Raw genomic sequence first — 23352 nt, 5'->3', positions numbered from 1 at the left:
GTACCCATATTCCAAAATGAAAGGAAAACTTGTCCAGGCCAATACACTGCATTGCATATGCGGGACCTGCTGTCAATGACAAGCTACCAAAATGCCTGCATGCCTGGTGGCAAATAGAGAAGGCTTTTAAGATGCCGCTTAGATGGAGGTTGGTGGAGAAGAGCACTCTAAAAAGGAAGTTGCTAATGCAGACTGGCCAATAGCCCAACGGGCTGCAGCCTGGATGGTGACTCAGGAGAGGTGAAAAAGAGGAGGGGATGTTGCAGATAAATAACTTGGGAAGTAGTCCCGTGTTCTAGGCAGTGATCTGTTTCAAGGCAAGTAAGGAAAGCAGGGAGGACCCCATGCAAAAGAAAAAAAGTTTTGTATGTGAGAATTGACACGTAGCAGGTTCATGCTAGAGAACAGTGGAGAGTTACTGGGAGATTGGAGGAAATCCAAATGCAGTGCTGGTTTTGAATGCCCTTATGTGCAGGCACTGGACTGGGACTCAGGAGACCAGGGGTCAGCTCTGAGCCCTGGCACAGACTTCTTGTGTGGCCATGGGCAGGTCACAGCAGGTATGTTTTCACTGTAACATGGGTAGGCATATCTGTGCTAGCTTTAATGTAGCTGGCACAGGTAACAATAGCAGTGAAGATGTGGTGGCACGGGATTGTATTCAGGTCAGCTGGCCAGATACAAGCCTGCCGGGGACCCTGGGTACGTACTCGGATTTCTAGATCATGCTGAAGTCCATGCCGCCATGTCTTCGCTACTGTTATCACCCATGCTAGCTAGACTAAAGCTAGCGTAGGTGTGCCTACCCATGCCACAATCACTCCTTCACTTGCAGTGTACACATGCCCCTGTCTCCACAATGGGGGCAGCGCTGCTGCTTTTCTTCCACCCTTTGTCTTGTCTTGTTAGTATGAAAGCTGTTAAGAAACTGTCCCTGTCCTGTGTGTGTGCAGTACTTGGTCTAGTGGGGCCCTGCAGTAGGTTGAGGTCTCTTAGGGTATGTCTACACTGCAGTTAAAAACCTGCCGCTGGCCCATGCCCGCTGATTCAGGCTGGGGCTACATCCTGGGCTCTAGGAGCGAGGTGGGAGGATCCCAGCTGCAGCCTGAGCCGGCAAGGCTACACTGCAATTAAACAGCCCCTAAACCCAAACCCTGTGAGGCTTGGGCCGGCCACAGGTGTCTGATTGCAATGTAGACATACCCTAGGGGAATGTCTACACTGCAGCTGGGAGTGAGCCTCTCCGCCCAGGAAGACAGACGTGTACTAGCTCAGCTCAAGCCAGCATGCTACAAATAGCAGTGTGAACACTGCAGCACGGGCAGCGGCATGGGTTAGCCCCCTGAGCATGGACCCAAGGGCTCGGGTGTGCTCGTAGTCAAGTGGCTGGCACAGTGCTATTTTTGGTGAACTAGCTTGAGCAGAACGTGTCTCTCTGTCTACCCAGGCTGGCCGGCTCACTCCCCACTGAAGTGTAGACATATCCCCACATGCTGGAATTCAGCTAATACTAATAAATGAAGAGTGATCCTGGCACTTAAAGATCATATGCACAGAAGAACCTGGTTATAGCTGTAGATCTCCCTGCTTCTGTGGGTTTTCCACTGCTTGTGCAGCGAATGGAATAAAAAGGCTTGGACACCATCTACGGGGTAATGTGTTTTGGAGAGCAAAGCTAATCTGGGGGACACCATCACAGCTGTGTCTGTTTCCCAGTGACTCCTGGTTTGGCAGTTACTTTAATCCTGACCTGGATAGCAGCGAAATGGTGAGCACCCCACAACAAAACCCTTTTCCAATCAATGCTTTAAAAGAGAGCTGAATTCCAGCTGAATTTCCCATCTTTCTCCTCCCAGTTCTAGTACCTGTCAGCCTGCCCTATGCATTAATAAATAGTAAAGAGAACATTAACTCCTGTTAAAAATAAATAAACCCCTCTTAAATATTCCAGAGTTGGCAGCATCCATAGTAAGTGTTCATTACAGGATTAAATGAAGTATCCGTGATATGGAAAATATCAAACTGAAGGGCTGCAATTTACCATTGAATGCGGAGTCCCCCATTACGAACTATCAAAACTTCCCTCTGTCTGTATCACTTCCTCTACTGGTTGGGTACAGTCTGCCCCTACCTCATCCAGTTATGTAATATCTGTCTGGTCTGTGCAGCAGCCCCCCCTGCTGGCCATAATAGAGCAATATGCAAGCTTTAGATCTGTTGTTTCTCTTCACCGTATTAGGACAAGATATAACCTGTACAGACAATAATAACTTTGTAACCAAGACTGAATTTGTGCTTCAGTTTCAAAATGTCATGTGTCAGACCTGGAGCCGTAAATTCTGTGAAGCGCCATGTGCAGGGTGGGGTCCGATTGCTCAGAGAAACCCTAATTCAGAAAAGTGTTTAGGCATGTGCTTAAATCCTATAGAAGTCAATGGAACCTAAGCACTTCCATGAAGCATGTACTCAAGTGCTTTTCTGAATTGGGGCCAGAATATGGTTGCAAGGGTGAAGTAGGATGCACTGCTCTCCCTCCCCTGAAAAAGTGTATAATTGTACTTGATAGATCAGCGTGAACAGGTAGGATGCAGCAGAACCTTTATGTTCTGATTTATGAGGCCGTCTCTTCTTGTATAGATTATGAACTGTACATTGAACTGACAAGCTGAATCTGCTTTCCAATGCTGCAGTGTCCAAGCCAGACCCAAATCTTGGCCAATGGGGCTGGGTGAACCTCACTCTTAAGCAGATTGGAGGTTGGGGTTTTTTGGCAATAAGGAGCAGCCTTGCAAAATTCTGCTCACCTTATGGCAGCAACTTTGTTGTTAATGTTGGAGAGGTAAGTGAGCATCATTCTTTCTTTCATTAGCACAGTTTTCAGTAAGGGAGGGCGAGTAGATTTTGGGCTTGGGCCAGCTGTAGTGGAGATGATTTTGCAAGGCTTTTGCAGGTTATCTGGGTTTGTCCAGGAACTATTATCAAAGATTAAAAGCCAGTGACCAAGGGCATTGTTTTCAAAAACAGAGAGCAGAGTATCTCTAAAAGAAGCCTGCCATCATGGCCTCAACCGCATGATTTGCATGGAAGTCTGAAAGATTAATCGTTAAAGGATTGGGAAACATGCCTTATAGTGAAAGGTTCAAGGAGCTCAATCTATTTACGTTATCAAAGAGAAGGTTAAAGGGTGTCTTGATCACAGTCTAAAAGTACCTAAGTGGAGAACAGAAACCGGTAATAGAAGGCTCTTCAGTCTAGTAGATTAAGGTATATAACAAGATTCAAAGGCTGGAAGCTGAACATAGATTCATAGATTACAAGGCCGGAAGGGACCATCTGTCTGACCCCCTGTATAACACAGGCCAGAGAACTTCCCCATAATAATTCCTAGAACAGATCTTTTACAAAAACCTCCAATCTTCCTAGACAAATTCAGATTAGAAATAGGATGCAGCTTTTTAACAGTGAGGATAGTTAACCATTGGAGCAATTTAACAAGGATTGTGATGGTTTAACAAGAATCAGGATTGGATGTTTTACTAAACAATATGCTTTAGTTCAAACAGGAATTAATTCAGGGAAGTTCTATGGCCTGTGTTTTGCAGGAGGTCAGACCAGTTTAACACAGTGGTCTCTTCTGGTCTTATAACTAAGCCCTACCAAATTCATGGCTATGAAAAATGCATCATGGACCATGAAATCTGATCTCCCCTAGTGAAATCTGGTCTTTTGTGTGCTTTTACCCTATACTATACAGATTTCACGGGGGAGATCAGCATTTCTCAAATTGGGGGTACTGACCCAAAAGGAAATTGCAGGGGCATTCACAAGGTTATTTTAGGGGTGTTGTGGTATTGCTACCCCTTACTTATGCACTGCTGCCTTCAGAGCTGGGTGGCAGGAGAGCAGCATCTGTTGGCCGGATGCCAAGCTCTGAAGGCAGCACCCCGCCAGCAGCAGCAGCGCAGAATTAAGGGTGGCAATAATACCATGTCATGCCATCCTTATTTCTGCGCTGCTGCTAGCAGCAGCTCTGCCTTCAGAGCTGGGCTCCTGGCCAGCAACTGCTGCTCTCCAGCTGCCCAGCTCTGAACGCAGTGCCACCACCAGCAGCAGCAAAGAAGTAAGGGTAGCAGTACCGCGACCCCCCCCCCCCACGAATACCTTTGCGACCCTGCCCCCAACTCCTTTTTGGGTCAGGACACCCTATAATTACAACACTGTGAAATTTCAGATTTAAATAGCTGAAATCATGAAATTTATTATTTTTAAAATCCTATGACCGCGAAATTGACCAAAATGGGCCATGAACTTTATAGGCCTCTGCCTATAACCTCTGAAATCAACAACAGTGTGGGTTGTGAAAGGATTTCTATGGTAAATGTATTCCTGGGAATCTGTTCCTTTGGTGGCTACTGGCATAGCTGTATCTTGCAACCCCCAGCATATGAACACAAAGCTGCTCTAAGCTGTGGTAAGCACTAGAAACCAAAGTAAGCTGCACAAAACATGGCTTTGCCTGTCTGCACTAGGGGTTTGTGCTGCTGAAGCTATCTTGATGACTGTAATTGGGGTGTAGATAAGGCTTTGGTCTAGTAAAGTTTACCCTGAAAGCTGTGGAACCAGAGCTACATGAATAAAGTGTTGGTTTGGGAGGAAGCTATTCGGGGTAGCATTGGCAAGAGAAGGTAGTAGGGAGTAGTAGAAGGTAGGGTAGGAAGATCTGATCATAAAGGAATTTTTCCTGTTAACACAGCTCCTGCTCGTCTTTTGTGATTAATCAAACTCTCATAGAATCATAGAATCTCAGGGTTGGAAGGGACCTCAGGAGGTCATCTAGTCCAACCCCCTGCTCAAAGCAGGACCAAACCCAACTAAATCATCCCAGCCAGGGCTTTGTCAAGCCTGACCTTAAAAACCTCTAAGGAAGGAGATTCCATTACCTCCCTAGGTAACCCATTCCAGTTCTTCACCACCCTACTAGTGAAAAAGTTTTTCCTAATGTCCAACCTAAACCTCCCCCTCTGCAACTTGAGACCATTACTCCTTGTTCTGTCATCTTCTACCACTGAGAACAGTCTAGATCCATCCTCTTTGGAACCCCCTTTCAGGTAGTTGAAAGCAGCTATCAAATCCCCCCTCATTCTTCTCTTCTGCAGACTAAACAATCCCAGTTCCCTCAGCCTCTCCTCATAAGTCATGTGCTCCAGCCCCCTAATCATTTTTGTTGCCCTCTGCTGGACTCTCTCCAATTTATCCACATCCTTCTTGTAGTGTGGGGCCCAAAACTGGACACAGTACTCCAAATGAGGCCTCACCAGTGCTGAGTAGAGGAATGATCACATCCCTTGATCTGCTGGAAATGCCCCTACTTATACAACCCAAAATGCCATTAGCCTTCTTGGCAACAAGGGCACACTGTTGACTCATATTCAGCTTTAGGTCCTTTTCTGCAGAACTGCTACCCAGCCATTCGGTCCCTAGTCTGTAGCAGTGCATGGGATTCTTCCGTCCTAAGTGCAGGACTCTGCACTTGTCCTTGTTGAACCTCATCATATTTCTTTTGGCCCAATCCTCTAATTTGTCTAGGTCCCACTGTATCCTATCCCTACCCTCCAGCGTATCCACCACTCCTCACAGTATAGTTTCATATGCAAACTTGCTAAGGGTGCAGTCCACACCATCCTCCAGATCGTTAATGAAGATATTGAACAAAACCGGCCCCAGCACCGACCCTTGGGGCACTCCACTTGATACCGGCTGCCAACTAGACATGGAACCATTGATCACTACCCGTTGAGCCCGACCATCTAGCCAGTTTTCTATCTACCTTACCGTCCATTCATCCAGCCCAGACTTCTTTAACTTGCTGGCAAGAATACTGTGGGAGACTGTATCAAAAGCTTTGCTAAAATCCAGAAATAGTACATCCACTGCTTTCCCCTCATCTACAGAGTCGGTTATCTTGTCATAGAAGGCAATTAGGTTAGTCAGGCATGACTTGCCCTTGGTGAATCCATGCTGACTGGATACACACTGATACTCTGTGTGTATCCAGAGATCTCTTGAAGAAGTTCCATCTCCAAGACTTTGAGCTTGGGGAAAACCTAATGAAAAACTGATAGCTTCCATAGATAGATCCTCTTTTGACCTCTTCAGAACTCATCATGGTACAGTCCGAGCTTGGGAACTTTGCAGGCTGCCCACTTGTGACAGTCCATTGTTTCTACTCATTTTTCTCCTGCTTGGTGCACACTAGTTCTGAAGGTCTCCTCCTGAAGACTCGCAAAGCCTCAAAGATGCCATTGTTTCTTGGGACTAACTGCTGTCACAGTAATGTGCATCCCCAGCTGGAGTTACAGGAAAAAGATTGTCAGTCTGCGGTAACACATCACTGTCATAGCAAGCAGGTGATAGGGTCAGAGACAGTATAACCAGATGTGATTAATACTGTTTGCATGCGTGTGCTCGTTCACGCATAGCCACCTAGATTCAATATGCCTTTCGATAGGTGCTGCAAATAGACCTTGGAAGTCACCCGTTGTAGGCTAGGGCAGGGACAGAGTTTGGAGCATTATCTAGTAGCTAGTTCATGGGAGTCATAAGATAAATGTTTTCTTCCTAACTTTGCTACTGACTTGCTGTGTGACCTTTGGACAGCTTGCTTAACCTCTGCATCTGTAAAATGGCAATAGTGCAGACTTCACTTCAGTGATGGGGTCTTTCAGAAGACCATAAATAATCAGAAACGGATGTTTATAATAGCACCTTTCTTCCCAGAAATCACACTTAAACCTATACCAGAGGATCATTTCACCCACCACTGAAATGCTGTGTCTGCTGATGGGGAAAGCAGCAGCTGTATAATGCTGCCTAACATTTTAGGAAAGGAAAAATACCATATACAAACTGAAACTGCAATGGAATTTTTAGATACTGCTATTGAGGAACCTGTCTGTCCCTTGCTCCCCAGTTTATCATAAACTGAGAAGAACCACTGATTAGAACACTTACTCGTTTAACACACTCATTCTCGGAGTGCTCCCAAACTAGGAAAAAAACGAGTTTTGTTTTCTTACCATGTGTTAGCTGGGGGGAGTCAGGGGTTTACCTCAGTCTGGTAACACGTATGAGAACTACAGTTGCCTCATCTTCACTAGGCTTGTCCCTTGTGTTAGCTAGCGTGTGGTAGGAACACACTTTTCCCCCCTAATGTAGACAAGGGCTCAGTGGTGAAGCTCCCAGTGTCTTGTAGAGTTTGCTCTTCGGCAGCAAACCAGTGCAGCACACTATGCTGAGCTGTCAGGATCTCACCACAGGCACAGCACTCTTCATGTTTTCACCATCAAATTATACCTGACTCTTCATTTAAAGCCAAAGTGTCAAACCTCACTACTGCAATGGAAGAATTGCACCAGGGCAGTGATGTTCATGGATTTAGATTGGCATTGGTTTATTTGGAGTTATCGCTAGACAGATCCTAGATTCCTAACTTGACTTTGCCACATCTGTGCGCACTTATAAAGATCCATTTGGCTAACACATCCGTGAACGACAGAAGAAGCAAATTCATATTATTAAAATAGTTTGCTTAGCATTGTGAGTTTGTGTTATGGAGTGAAGTACATGTACTGACTGCTGGCCATTGAAAAGATCAGAAACTTGTAATGTGTGTCTCAGCAGTTTGACACATCCTAACTAGTTGATTGTCAAGAACCGCATTCATCCACTGAGTTTGCAAAATGTTTGTGTCGGATTAAGAGTTTGGAGCCAGGGTTTGCCGGGATTTCAGTCGGACATTGTCATTGTTGATTTAACTGGCAGCAAAGATGTTAAAAGCCAAATACAGAGACCATTTTTCTAAATGGCTTATGACTAAAGCTGCAAGCAGCAGATTACAGGGGAATTCCTAGAAGAAGAACAAAAGTAATGGAAAAAGCAGCTAAAAGTCAAAAGTCGGGCACAGTTTCATACCCATATAATATGTTTTTTTCCATTTTGCATACTGATAGTGAGAACAGTGCATGTGCTTTGATAATTGTTTGGTATATAGCAGTTGCTGTTGGAGGTTGGCCTTCTGTTGAACTCACATTCATCTTTCTTTTCACTCACTGGGTAACTGCATGACCCCCCTATCTCAACCTTCCCTAGATAACAGGTCACAGTCTACTGAACCATTGTGTTGTCACAAAGCCCACCGTCTTTGGGCACAATCCAGCCAAGTGCTTCAGCACAAGCTTATTGTTAAGCAAGCGAGTAGCCCCATTGGTTTCATGGGCTTAAGTGGCTTGTTGGATGAGGGTCTTTGCTGTGTTCTCATGTGACTTTGTGTTTAAGTCAAGTTTTAGTCAGGGGTATATAATACAAGTCATGGACAGGTCGTGGGATGTGAATTTTTGTTTACTGCCCATGACCTGTCCATGACTTTTACTAAAAATACCAATGACTAAAATGTAGCCTTAATTATACTTTTGGGGGAGAAGATACTGGGTACTAAAGGGCTCGTTAATCTAGCAGAGAAAGGGAGAACAGGAATCAATGGCTGGAAGCTGAAGCCAGACAAATTCAAATTAGAAATTAGGCACAGATTTTTAACAGTGAGGGTGACTAACCATTGGAACAAAGTACCCAGGGATGTGGTGGATTTCCCATTTCTTGATGTCTTCAAATCAAGACTGGCTGCCTTTCTGGAAGAGATGCTTTAGCCAAACACGTTGTTGGGCTCAATATGGGATAACTGGGTGAAACTGAATGGCGTGTGAGATACAGGAGATCAGACTAGATGATTTAATGGGCCTTTCTGCATTAAACTTCATGAATCTATGAACTTTGCAGATCTTCATGATGTTTGTTCAGCTGTAACATCCCGTCCGTCTTTGTCTGTCAGTATATTTATAAAGACATCCAGGCACCATTCTATCTGGCTGCCCCCTCTATTCACCCACCCACCCAAACCCCAGAATGGGATTACATAATTAATATTAGGAAGGTGCTTTGGGATCCCCTGGTGGAAGGTGATCTAGAAGGGCAAAGTGGCATTTAGTTTTATTTGAGCTTTGTGACTAAGCCAGGAAGAATTGCTAAATCTCACTTAATGTCATCTAAGGGAGAGACCTTGACTTTTTACTTTGCTGGTATAATAACTTCTCTTTTTTCATTAGGTCCGATAATCTACAGAGTACATTTGTACCGTAATGTCCATTTCATGCCCGACAAATTCAGTGGGTTCTTTTTACAGTCCCTTTGGAATGTAAAAACCTTTCAGGAGAATAGTATTTGATTCAGGGATGGGTTTTTTATGTTAAAAAAAAATGTCCCTGAATCAAAAGACATCATTTTGGATCAAATTAGTCACTTGAGCTGGAGGAGAAATGTTTCCCCCAAGATACCTTTAGCTTTCTCCAAGGTTTTATTTTTCCATCTAATAATATATGATGTGTCCATTTCCCCAACCCATAGATGCAATGTGTAAATTCAAAGTCAAAGCTAGTATTGCCAGTATAGTAGTAACAGCTGACCCCTGTCAACCATCACAACAGATGTCAGGAGATGGGAAGCATCTTAGTCCAAGGTCAAGGTAAACTTGGCTTAAAAACCAATCTTGTGCTGCCCCCTGCAAGGCCAGCGAGCTCAGGTGCTGGAAGACCAGAGAGCGGAACTGCCAAGAATGTGTCCACGTTCCAGTACTGCTCTAGGGCAGGGGTAGGCAACCTATGGCAAGCGTGCCAGAGGCGGCACGTGAGCTGATTTTCAGTGGCACTCACATTGCCCGGGTCCTGGCCGGGTGTGGGGGGCTCTGCTTTTTAATTTAATTTTAAATTAAGCTTCTTAAACATTTTAAAAACCTTATTTACTTTACATACAACAATAGTTTAGTTATATATTATAGACTTATAGAAAGAGACCTTCTAAAAACATTAAAATGTATTACTGGCACGCGAAACCTTACATTAGAGTGAATAAATGAAGACTCGGGACATCACTCCTGAAAGGTTGCCGACCCCTGGTCTAGGGACTGTCTACAAGAGCAACCCAGCCACTAGGCTGAGGCAGCTCCAGAGCTGTTGGGTGTCTCTGTTGATTTTTTGTATTGCTTTTCTTATCGCTGGGGGTTTAATAACTTTCTATGCTCTATCAATCCCAGTGAGCAAAGTCTACCCCTAAAACTCCCCTTCTCCTCCTCATAATGTGAGATCCCTCTGCCCCCTAAATCAAGGACTGCAGTGCTGTTAAATGGCAGCTTGTCAGGCAGGCGACCCACAGGGAACGACTCCGGGTGCAGGTTTAATTTGGGATCTTGGGTGAATGCACCATCGTTCTGCTGTGTCTGGCTGCACCATTCATGTGTCCGCATGTCAAGAGAACTGGTAGGTCTCCTTTTAGATCTACCAGCCTTAGCTGTGCCTGTCTAAACACAAATTACCAAGTTTACTTCAGATCCCTTGAAATTGTAGGGAAAATTGAGGTTTGGCATCTGTAAATGCAAAATGGCTGGAGAGAGCGGGGGATATTTTTTTAATTAATCTTCTAGGAACATACTTTAAGGAGTGATTGTAAAAAACCTAACTGCGCAGTGTTGCCTTTGCTCTAAGGTAGACAGGTGGAAGGTGCAGGACTCAGCTCTGCAGACTGAAGTCCTTCGTTTAATTACAGAACAGGTTTAGCACGGGCAGCAGCAGCGCCAGCTTCCCCACATGGCCAGTCATGCCTGTTTCCAGAGGGACAAACTCCATGGCATTCATTGTGGACCTTATAGGCTGCCCAAAAGGGTTCCAGCTACTACGCTGCATTGGTGATGTAGATGCTTAGCCACTAGGCAATGGATTTACCCACTCGCATTTCACACAAACCACTGACTGGGCAGTAGGCTAGATCCTCATAGATAGAGAATATCAGGGTTAGAAGGGACCTCAGGAGGTCATCTAGTCCAACCCCCTGCTCAAAGCAGGACCAATCCCCAGACAGATTTTTGCCGCAGATCCATAAATGGCCCCCTCAAGGATTGAACTCACAACCCTGGATTTAGCAGGCCAATGCTCAAACCACTGAGCTATCCCTCCCCCCAGGACAGTTCCATTGGTGACAAGGGATCTGGGTAAAGGAGTTTAAATTACATCCAGCTTCAGCTGGATTTGAGCTGGTGGCCTAGAAAGTGTTTATATTGCTTTACCAGTTCTCTGAGCCCCCTGTTCCCCTGGCAGCAGCCTTTTACTGTAACTGGAACCAGAGTTTAAATCAGTGATTCTCAACCTATCTATCATTGTGTTACCTGGACCACAGGTTGAGAACCACAGCGCGCCCTTCCCTCACCCCCGACCCCTACGCCCAGCACCTCCCGCCCAGAGACCCTTCCAGGAGTGGAGCCCTGGGTAGGGGGCCAGGAAGCTGGGAACCCCGCCCCCACCACGCAGCCTGGCAGCCTCTAGCACACAGCTGGGCTGCAGCTGTGTGCTAATTGGGTCGCATGTGGCCCACCGGCCAAGGGTTGAGAACCTCTGATTTAAGTGGAGTGCACTAAGGCTAATCTGTTTATCCCACTGAAGCTACCAATTTCAGATACATTCAGCAGGATCCGTTTCAATTTCTCAGTTGGCGATATTTGTGTTACGCTGTTCAGTAAGCTTACAGGAGAGCAGCTGAATCAATAAACAGTGCAGGTCGTTTCCTTAGAATGTTTTGATTCACAAGCTGCGTGCATCTTAAACACTCCCAAGCAAAAACTTTTGCCTCCTTATAAACAATATGCACAACCTGTATTAAATGCAAAAGTGGTGTTGTTGCAGTGTTGTTTGAACAGTTACATACTTGAAAACCAGGAAATGTAAAGGTTTAAGCTTGAATGTGCCATCTGAACTCTGCCTTCTTGCAAATATGCAGTGGTGATGTAGCCATGTTGGTCTCAGGATATTAGAGAGACAAGGCAGGTGATGTAATATCTTTTACTGGACCCCCTTCTGTTGGTGAGAGAGACAAGCTTTCGAGCATACACAGTGCTCTCCCTGAGGGCTGAAGCCTTGTGGAAGGAATTGCTGCCTTATAAATTCAAACCTGTTTTAAAAATTGTTTAGAACCTCCAGATCCCAACAGTTTCACACTTTGGGGAACAGAAGATCTGGATACAAACTTTGCATCTTGCCTCTGACTTGATGCTGAGTGGAACGAAACCCCCAGATCTGTAGCCTTTAACATTGAGGATACTATAAAATCTAGATCTAATGTATGCCCACCTTCCAAGCAATGGAAGGACGTGGCTGCATTTGGTAAAGGCCCCGTCAGTGAGGTCCTGGAACAATGCCCTGGCCAGAAATTCAGCCCTGCCACCTTCCAGCTGCTGGGAAGAGGAAGGGTGTTGAGATTTTTACCAGGATGCTCTTGGATCCTCATCTGGGGCCTTTGTCTTTCACATCAGCCTCTGGTTAGTAGGTCTGATAAGTGTGAAGTTCCACCCATTGCTTACTTATGGAAAGGAGAAGAAACTTCTCTCTCTCTCTCTCTCTCTCTCTGCCTCATGCTGCTCTTCCTCCCTTTTTCCTTCATCTGTCCATTGCCTACTTCGCTTGTAAGCTTCTCGAGACAAAGACCTTGTCCGTAAAATACCTAACACAATCTTGATGCAATAGAGATTTAAAGAGTGTTTCACTGTGGTCTCAATCTAATTCCCACTAAAGTCAAAGAAAAGTCTTCTGTAGGCTTGAAGGGATCAGGCTTTATAATGATAATAAATTCCATTGTATGTGGGAGAGACAGCGTGTCAGTGCACTGTCCTCCCCACCAAAGTTATATTGGCAGAGTTGTTAGTTACTTAGACACAGTTGATGCAAGTAAAGAGTTGCAGAGAGGAAGAAAATATTCTTTAAGAAGTCACCGATGGCCAGGATTTTCCTATGAGATATGATATGGGGAAATGATGCATATTGCAAAAATGCAGCACAACATTAGGGAATGAAACCCATTTTGTACTGTTGAATAGACATATGGAATGATGAATAGCTCCCAGCTGAATACAAGGCTGTAATTTACTGGAGGGGCTCTCACCGATGTTAAAAACTGTGAAACCTCCTCTCCAGCCATTTTTACAATAGCTGCACAATCCTGACACTGACCTAAGTCTTTAGCAATCCATTGAGAGCAAGGCAGACGAAGCTGTTAGAATGCAAACAGGAAGAAGGAGTCTGCAGCATGGAGGAGGAAGGAAGCTTACTGAGGCATTTAGCATTCACATAATAAAGTTGTGACCCTGTAAATGCAATAATACATTGGATGATAAATTATAACAGGGCTGGAGATGGGAGTTAATAGCTCTCAATTAAACAGACAGAATGGTTGTTTTTCTCTGCAGCCGCTCCTCTCCCTCGGGTATCTGATTTTTCTGAATGACTGACTGCATAGCTCAGGCTTTTCTCTGCATGTAATTTTGTTGAGTCTCTGCCGGTGACTGCAGTCCTTCGTGCCGAATTCCGTTAAAGCAAGGGCTCCGACGCGATTAGGTGACCCACTGAGCAGCAGGGAAGTGTCAACTGGCAGTTTCATCCTGGAACATCCACTTGCTCCTGTCATCCTGTCGGCCGAAAGTGCTGGTTCTCCTCTGAGAAGTGACTCTGTTCAAGTGGTATCTTGTGCATGTGCAGAGTCCCGTCGTCTTACTCCTGTGACTAAAATACAGTTTTGTTCCTGCTGTCCCTGCAGAGCCAACCCAGCTAAGGGAGAGGAGAGCGAGCTGGACCCTTCTCCTGGTGGAGCAGCAGCAGATTTGTTTGCTCAGGACAGTTACAGGGCCAGTCAGTGATACTGCAACGGAAATGTTTCAATCCTTCCTGTCACCCAGACCATACCCAGAGGTCATCCTTGACTCCTCCCCCCTCTTGCCCCACACACCCAGGCCGCTACCACTTCTTCCTCAGTAACATTTCTAGGATTGCCCCTTTTGTCCCAGACCACACGGCTTAAACTCTTCTCAAGGTTCTTATGGTCTCCCGTTGTGACTGTGGCAGCCTCCTACTCTCTGGCCCTGCTGATGCCCGGTACATTTATCCTCCTTGTCCTTTGTTATGACCATGTCCGCCCCCTTTTGCAATCTTCCATCAGCTCCTTGTTTCCACTGCCTCATGTTCAAACCCTAAGCCCTTCACCGCCCGCCTCTCCTGCTTTTCTCTTACCAAGCCACCGCACCAGTGACCATGCCATCCTCGAACACCCGACTGTCCATTTCTTCCATGCTGCTCCCTATGCTTGGAACACCCTCGCTGGCTTAGTCTAAAACCACTACCCTCCTCCAGACCCACTTTGACTGTGATTCGTATAGGAAACTGCCATCTGATGTAGTCCCCTGATAGAAGACTGCTTGGTGATCTCCTCTGTTGTATCAGTTTAACTAGGACTGAAATAAACACCAATACTATCATCATTTTGTCACTTCTCCACCTTGGAAAAAATCCGTCTTGTGTGTCTGTTTGTGGTTGGTATTCTCCGATGTGAACTAATTGTGTGAACGCTGCCTGCTCAGCTGTGGCCTTGATACACTCCAGCTTATAGTTGCTTAATTTGTTCACTCTCTGCAATAAATTGTTTGTGCTTTTGATGGATCCTTTGTGAAATATTTTAATGCATTCCTGTTGAACATTCTATTTTTTTTTCCAGTCGCTATTCACAAAAGAGAGCACTAACGCTGGCTTTACATGGGACTTTAATCACACCAGCTGTCACCCAGATCCCTGATACAAATACTTTCTACTGTTAATGGTTTCAGTGTGGTTTTTTTATATGATCAGATGTAATCTTTTATTTAATGGAGTTTGATTGCTACAATGCTGTATTCTTTTCATCAGGTTGCAGACTTTTTTTAAAAAAAAAAAAAGCCTGGGGAGATCATTTAGAGGAGAGCAACAGAAATTATTAAAGGGCTGGAGAGATTTATCTGGGAGGAAAGATCTAAAAGAACTGAATTAGGTATAGCTTGACTAGGCTAGGGGTGAATAACGAAGAGACTTGGAGGCAAGATCATATTTGAAAGTGTAATCAACCAGGAAGCGGGAGGAATTTAGTGTGGCTTCAGGGGTGTGTGGCTAGGAGTAATGGGATAAATATAAGAAAGGGGAATTTTAAGATGAATATGTGAAGAAACTTCCTGAAATTGAGATGTCTTGGATTTGATCCTCTTACAGGGAAGTGATGGATGCTTCATCCCACAGTATGTTTAAGATCCGATTGGACAAAGCACTGGAAAATTATATTGCAAGATCAGCCCTTCGCTAGCCAGGGTATAGCCGAGCTGTCCTCCCAGACCTTTTTCTCATCTCTAATTTCAGTCATTCTGTTACGTTTATGGATTATCAGGAAATTGACAGGAAACAATGAGTAAAATGTTGGACTCAGTATAACCTCAGCTGGTGTAAATTGGCTCCATCTGACTTCAGGGGAATTAATCAGATTTACTGATGTGCCCCTTGATGTGGAGAAACTCCGGTGGCCAAGTGAGACAGGTTGGAATCTGTAATTCAAGGAGCTGGAATTCACTGAATTCAGTGTGGGAGCAGAAACCTTTTTTTTTCTTTTGTGAGGCACTGGGGCCGATCAGCAGTATAGAAACGTGGCCTCATAACTGCAACAGCTGGAGTGGCTTGCCTGTCTCTAAAGCTATGTTACGTCAGTCTGGCGAGCGCCTAGCCGTAATTGTTGTGTGTTTGTTAGGTTGTCCGCACAGAAAAGAACAGTCTGAACAACAGGTTCCTGCCATGGGATGAGATCGAGACAGAGGCCATTCTGTCTATCGACGACGACGCCCACCTTCGCCATGACGAGATCATGTTTGGGTTCCGGTGAGTGGCGTAAAGTCTGTGCATGTGTGGTTGGTCGGGGTCGTGGGGACTGGGCTGTGTACAATCAAGCCCTGTTCCATTCAGATCCACACTCTGAAGCGTAGTTAAAGCCAGGAACTGAAGTCAGGAGAAGGATGATTCTATTCATGGCTCTGCTACTGATTTCCTTGGTCACTTGAACCAGAGTTTTGAAACTTGGGTGCTTAACGCTAGACACTTAAAATTCATTTATAACACCTAAATAATGGGCCTAATTTTCAGAAATGCTGAGCACCTGCAGCTCTCATTGCTTTCAGCGGGCATTGGAATTGTTCAGTGCTTTGGAAAAGTCAGGCACTCTCATTTCAAAATGTTAGGCTTCACCTTTTTGAGGTCAGTTTCCCCATCGTCATATTTCCGTATCTCAGAGGGCTGCTGCGGGCTTAATGACTAAGCATGAAGTGCTTGGAGATCCCTGACTGAAAGGTGCTATAAATACAAAGTCTGTATTATTCTTAGACAGGAAAACCCTGTTAAGAGAACTTTAATAGGGTTACAAAGTCAAGCACACACATGTCAGGAAATGCCACAGTTAAGGTTGCCTGTGCAATTATTATAATTACATGATCACATGCTGCTTTTTCCACAAGAAAAGGTCACCGCAGTTTTTTAACATGGACAAAACAACATATTTTTCTCTTGTCCTGTTCTCAGAAATGGCTAAACCATTCTGGAGGAAAGTTTCAGCCCAAATAGTTTGACAAAGTTATAAGCAACTGAAAACAGAATATTATAATGGGAAGTGTTGGGTAGCCTTAAAAACATCTGGTGCTACCTGCCCTACCATCATTACTGTATCACCTATTAAGCATTTAGACCTGACCAAAACCCCTAAATTAAAATACTTCTAAATAACTGCCGTAATATGCCTGAATGAGTTAAGTTTAAGGTTCTTGACTGTGACAATAAAGTTTCCATTTGGGTGGCTCAGGGGTTGATAACAGGGTCGATAGCCTTTTGCTCCTATGCTGCGGAGTCAAATCCAGCTCAGGTGGGAAGTGACAAAAGCTGGTGCAAACTGATGGTTGTTCAGCAGCCTCTGTGAAGTGAGGTGATGGTCTCTCCTGCTCCAAGGTGTTCACATCTCTCATACACCCCCTCAAATTGTCCCCCTCATTGACAAAGTCAGCAGAGTTCCCGGATTGAATGGACCAAGGGATTTAAACTCCCCGTCCCATGCTTAGAGGTTAGCCTCTCCAAGTGTGAGTACATGTGGGGCTAAGTTCCCTGTAAGCTGCGCGGCCGCGCAGCAGCCTATTTAGCACTGCACAGGCACTCAGGGAACCCGTCCGGCCCGGACCTGCCATGGTCGGGGGAGGGGCGGCCCGGACCTGCCGCAGCCAGAGTTGGGGCACCCCTCCCCCGGCCCAAACCCAGCCCCGCCCCAGACCTGCCGCAGCCAGGGGTGGGGCACCTATCCAACAGCCCCAGCCCTGGAGCTGCCACAGTGGAGAGAGGCACCTCTCCTCACCCAACCCAGCCCAGGTGCTGCTGGAGGGAGTCCTCTCTCCCTGCCGTAGCCCTGGAGCAGCCTGCTGCACCCCAAACCCCTCAGCCCCAGCCCCACCCCAGAGCCCAGCCAGAGCCCTCACCCCCTGCACCCCAATGCTCTGCCCCAGCCCTGTGCCCCTTCCCACACTCCGAACCCCTCGGCCCCACCCCATGAATTTTGTTATGTGCACCAATGTGGAGGTGATGTGTCACACATCACTGCCATATTGTTGCACATAACAAAATTCATTCTGCACGTAGGTGGGAAAAATTAGAGGGAACACTGGTGTGGATGTGTCTACTGTTGACATTAGCTGCACCTATCTAATTTGGTCTGTAGGGGGTGGCAGCATAAAGATGGGCAGCCCCTCTGGGACCGGCTTCCATGCAAGTCCCGATGGGGAAGCTGGGCCTGTGCAGTCAGTTGAATGGATTATCCACCGGCTGCAGAAGGATGGCGGCAGCTTCAGTTATGAAAGCCTGACGAAGCATGGGGGTGGCGGGGGTGATGTCACCTTGTTTGTGCTGCTGTCAGTGGCAGTGGAATTGTCAGTTTGACATATTGCCCTGACTCAGGGAACGCGTCCTTCCCTGCCAAGCGCTGCCGGCAGTCCTCCTGAATCTCTCCCCTGCCAGCATTACCCCGCAGATCTCTTCTGCCTCTGGCACGTTGGCTGTGGCTGTATTAAATTGCACAGAACATCCTGTCAGCCGCTTGTTGTTGTTATTGTCCCCATCCCTCTCCTGCTTCAGCATCTACATTTCCATCTGCTCTGCACTTGCAGAGGGTTTCCTGTTTGCAGAGGCAGGCGCCTGGGGTGAAGTAGTGAACTGGGAGCCTGGGGAGAGGGAGCGAGGCCAATCTTTGTTGCATCTGCTGATGGAATCTGGCTGTCCGAGCGGCTGTGGAAGCAGGTTCTAATTGAGTCTGAGCTGCCATCGTGGGAGGCTCCGGGGCTGCTCCTTCAACTTGTATAGCTAAAGAGCTCGTAAAGACATGCCAAGACCTGTGTTCCCAGGGCGGGGGCTGGCACAGCAGGCTAATGATGCCACTACGCAAGCTTGTGTCCCTCACTTGGTTCTTGGTTCCTCTGGCCAATAGGAGTTGCAGGCTGGGTAGTGGCCTCTCTTCATTAATCCAAGCGCTCAGTCAGCTAGCGGAAGAGGGGGAAGGAGTCACTAGGGTGTGTTGGCCTGGTGATTAGGAGGCAGGTAAAAGGGCAGCGTGCCAGGAATCCTAGGAGGGTCGCTTTGGGGGGTGAAACATGAGTGATTAAAGCCGGGGATTGAGAGCCAGGACTCCTGGGTGGAGGTCTGTTTGGGCCTAATTTTTAGGCCCCAACCAAACTCAAGCCCAGCTAACCTGAACCTGAAAGGGTCGAGTCATTTTCCAACCAGCCCTGACCCTCCCCCTCCCCCCCCCCCAATTTAGCGCCGCCGCTTCCTGCCCGGGGTGGGCTTGGCTCGGTGGTGGCTGCATGGCCAGGTTCTGCCATCCACTGCCTGCCACTGTGCTCCGGCGTGAGAGGCACGCTGACTCCTCGGCACACTCACTCTGCAGTGCGGCAAGGTGGCGGTGGCCGGCAGGAGTGAGGATCACGCAGCCACTGCCACACCGATCCCAGGGATGTGGGGATGAGAGCCAGCTCGCAAGGGTCCGGTTGCTTTCCCAGACCCAACAGTTGTAGTCGGATCCTAGCGGGTTTGGGCCAGGTTTGAGGGCTCTATCCTTGGGTTCTATTCCAAACTCTGCCACTGACCTGCTGGGTGATCTTAGATAACTCACTTCCCTCACCATGTCTCGTTTTCCCTAGCTGTAAAGCAGGGACGGTACCTCATTAAAGCCTTGTTGACTAATGCTTGAGAGCCTTGAATGAAAATTGCTCTGTAAGTTCATGGTGTTACAGTTCTCATCCCTCCTAAAAACACACATCTCCTGCAACGACTGCCGGTGTGAATCCACCAGAGAGCGAGTGTGCGCTGAAAGTAAAAGATATCATTGCTCGTAACCAGTGCCCAATAATTGTACTACGTGTCTAAACCGCAATGGACACCACAGATTATAAATTCTTAGGGCTAAGGCCTGCGCCTTCCTCCACAGTGTGTTCAGTAGGGAGCACGCAAATGGCAATTGTGTGCATATAATAAGCTAAGCAATGTGCTCCAGTGAACCCCTTAGAGGAATAAATGTTAGACAGTTGTCTAAAGCCAAAGAATCCTTGATTTCCAGGGGGGAAAAGCACCCCAGTAATGCAGAAGTAGAGAAGTTGGAATAAGTTAATAAGGGCATGAATAGTTCCTGCTCCAACTGTTAAAAACTTAAGTCATGTCGGATTAATAAAAACCTGCAAAAGTCACTGCCTGGTGGAAGGTTTCTGACCAGGAAGGTGCTGATAGCTTTAATTATGCATGTTTTCCTTACCAGGTTATATTGGATTTCCATTAATTTAATTAGCAATGTTTACAATTAAAGCATCTTTGCCTCTTACTGTACTGGTAAAGGTAACAAATGCCTAGGAGGCTTTGGCAGTGTCTCTGTTAGCACATCTGCTATTGCCCTGCAGCAATGATCTCTGAAACTCCCATCCTGACAGGGGAATATTGCGGGGGTGGGAACACTTGTACAATACACAGCAGAAGAAAATGAACACGTGTGGCCACACTGTGCCCCTGGAATGAAGAGAGAGCCCCTTTCTGCATTCAACAGAGACACGTTCTACTTGGACAAGAGGCACCAAGTTCCTGTTTGAAATATGTAATTTAGACACTAACCGTTAACTAGACAAGATCAAATGACCTAAAAAGAGCCAAGCAGCCCTGCAACATAAAGCCAGGCTTATTTCCCAGGTTAGACATCGCACGCTGATGTTTTTCTTAATTATTCCTGACAGTTTTCCAATAATCCAGAGAGATTCCTGCTGGGGGGGAGAGAGGTTCAAATGAGAATGGAATACTAACTAAGTGCTTGCTTTCTCCTATGTGACCGTCACCATTTAATCACATAAGGCTCAAACATGACCCCTCTTATGTGACTGTGCAAGGGAGAAAGGGGGTGTGAAGAGACCTCTTCCTCCCCTGCATGGCGAACCCACCTGGCCAGAAGGGAGGAGTGGAGAGCAGATCCTGCCAGGCTGTTATGCACACTCCTGCACAGCTGGGGTGGGGGAGTTGGCAAAGCTCCAGTTTCTTTGGTGATAGATAATCATACTTAGCTGTGGTGCAGCACCTCCCACCTGCTAATATGCTGGTGATTTTACAAACACCAGTGACTTTAGCCTCCCCCAGCCCCTGGAGAGAGGTCAGCGTTACTCTCACTAGACAGATGAGAAAGCTGAGACATGGGGTGACCTGTTCAAGTTCACACAGAGGGGTCTGTAGCAGAGCCGGGATATCTAGACTCCCAGCCCTGTGCCTCAACCACACACACGTGACCCTGCCCCTCTCAGGGGAAAACATTTAGGAACAAAAGTAGCTGAAATGTTGATTTTATTTAATTTTTCATCCTGGGTTCATAAAACATCTTGACATGAGTGATCTATGTTATGGTGGGGGCTCGGTAGCAAACAGACGCATTTCTGTTATAACCAGCTTTTCCTTGCTCATAACGTTCTGCACATGTCATTTGGCTTTTCGTTTTCCATGCGTTCTCTTGTCCAGAAGGTACTTAGGGAGGTTGTTTTTTGTTTTGAAGTCTGTGGAAAATCTCCTGGAGTCATTTACAAGTTAGGCGAGGTGGAAAAAATATTCTTTCCATATGGAAAATCAAACCAAACCAGCCTCTTACGCTGCTTGGAAAGGGCTGGCTGAGAAGCTTGTGAGTACCAGTACTGCTGGTACTGGAGAGCATCCGTGACTGAGCTTGGAAAAGTTGGTTGGATGAAGATAAACTTGTACATCTCTACCCCGATATAACGTGACCCAATATAACATGAATTTGGACATAATGCGGTAAAGCAGTGCTCGGGGGGGGGGGGGGTGCGCACTCTGGTGGATCAAAGCAAGTTCGATATAACGTGGTTTCACCTATAACGTGGTAAGATTTTTTGGCTCCCGAGGACAGTGTTATATCAAGGTAGAGGTGTATGTGATTTGAAAGATCAGTTTTGAATGAGCTCAGAGTACAGCCAGTACCGTTATGTGTTAGATGTTCTTTGTAAAGCACTTTGAGATCCTTGGGGCAAAAGGAATTTTAGCCAGGGCCCCTGTCTGTGGAGTTTGCTCCGTGTAGTGTATCACCAGAGTTTCTTTAGCATTTAGAGCTGAATCTGGGAGCCAGGAGCCTTGACATTCTGTTTACAGCCCTGTTATGTGATCTCAGGCATGTTTGTTAGGATGGGATTTCCAAAAAGCACTTAGCATTACATAACTCTGCTCCCACTGCAGTCCATGCTAAAACTCCCATAGACTCCAGTGGAAGCAGGATTAGACTGATGCTGCTCACCCCTGGAAATTCCACCCTTAATGGCTGGATGCATCCGTTTTTGAATCTGTAAAATGGGGATAATGGGTGAACTCCTGGCCTAACTGAAGTTTTGCCATTAACTGCGGTGGGGCCAGGGTTTTGCCAAGTGCCTGTTTCATGAGGTTGTTTTACGGCCTGGGGATCCTTGGCTGACCATTTATACCTTCATTATTAGGTAGAGCCGCACTACAGTTGTGGGTTGTGTGATTCTTTTCACAGTTTGAGCATGATGTGGTCTTGTCCCACTGAAGTTCTGTCTTTACATTTGCAGAGTCTGGAGAGAGGCAAGGGACCGCATTGTTGGATTCCCTGGGCGATACCATGCGTGGGACATCCCCCATCAATCCTGGCTCTATAACTCGAACTACTCTTGTGAACTGTCCATGGTGCTGACTGGTGCTGCCTTCTTTCATAAGGTAAGAGCAAGTAGCCGGAGAGAACCCAGTCTCCGCTCTCCTTGGCCAGCTCTCAGCTTTGCTTTTCTTTTTCAGAGTAGCCTGAGTTTTCGACTAAAGAAACTAGTGCCAGAAATGACCATTCCTTCTCTCTTGCATCTCTGATTCTCAACATAAGCTTCATTAATCACCGCAAACCGAAACCCTGCTGAGGAAAGGTTAATATCCGTGTCCCGGGAGATGCAGCTCATTTGAGGAAAGCTGCATAGAATGGCTCTGAGCTGAGGGAGAGAGACTGAACATGTGGCTGATTCAGTTGCAGCAATTCTCTTTGGCGCTGTGACGCCAGCCATTAAAGTGTTCGGGTCTTCTCTGGGTTGGCTTAGTAATTTGTTAGTGCACTGCCCTGCCATACAGGAGTCTGGGGTCAGATGCCCAGTCCTGGATTGTTGCTTCCAGTCTTTAGGAACCTGAGGAGTTGTCCATAAGGGCTCAGTGCTGTGACACCAACAACAATAGCTTACAAGCCTGTGTACTTAGCACCCTTTGCAATGGAGCCACAAGGCATTTGACTAATGAAAAAATAGGGTTGAAAGCTCCTAAATCTCATTGGTTTTAATGGGACTTAGGATTCCAAATCCCTCAGGCAGCTTGGAGATCACAGCCCCAGGTTCGCCCAGTGAAGAACAGCTAAAATTGGCAGCAACCCTATTTTGGGATCTAATTGTATGCATCCTGAGTGTAGCAAGGGGTAACAGAGTCACCACCAACATTCTGGCTCCTGTGGTTACCAGATGTAAAAGAATCCTGAAGCGGACTCAGAAGGTAGAAGGGTGATGGTTAAGTTGATTTGTAGCCGAGGCTACTGTTACAAAAAGAGGGGATGTTGGGGCCAGATGCAGAGAGCTCCATTAGGTGTTCAGAGCCTTCTTCCATCCTCCCTGTCTGGGGCAGACAGTGGAGAACAAAGAGACTATTTGTATCCTTTTGGGACAATGAGAGGCTAAAAGGCTCATCCTGTGCCATCATCCCTTGCTGGGACAGACTAAGATGCAGCAGAAACATTGTGTAGACCGACCAGCAAGATTTGAAGTGGCCATGTATGTCCAGATTGCAATAGGGTGGGGTCCAGGAGCTGCAGGTCTGTAAAGGC

At 46.5% G+C, this 23352-nt stretch overlaps 1 protein-coding gene across 19 annotated transcripts in view; it reads left to right on the top strand.

Moving 5' to 3' along the window:
- The window catches only part of EXTL3 (exostosin like glycosyltransferase 3), a 157761-nt gene that overhangs the window by 124276 nt on the left and 10133 nt on the right, over nucleotides 1-23352 (top strand). For 18 of the 19 annotated variants that reach the window (XM_039530564.1, XM_039530554.1, XM_039530565.1 and 15 more), the window contains 2 exons: nucleotides 15685-15812; nucleotides 22076-22220. In XM_039530564.1, coding sequence (XP_039386498.1) covers nucleotides 15685-15812; nucleotides 22076-22220 — 273 coding nt within the window. Of the gene's footprint in view, nucleotides 1-15684; nucleotides 15813-22075; nucleotides 22221-22295; nucleotides 22470-23352 lie in introns of those variants that run through there. The other variant, XM_039530568.1, reaches the window with a different exon arrangement.

The sequence above is a fragment of the Mauremys reevesii genome, linkage group 3 (genome assembly GCF_016161935.1).
Source record: "Mauremys reevesii isolate NIE-2019 linkage group 3, ASM1616193v1, whole genome shotgun sequence".
Taxonomy (NCBI): Eukaryota; Metazoa; Chordata; order Testudines; family Geoemydidae; genus Mauremys; species Mauremys reevesii.
Note: the sequence above shows the minus strand (reverse complement) of the source record. Positions and strands in the feature narration are given on the sequence as shown.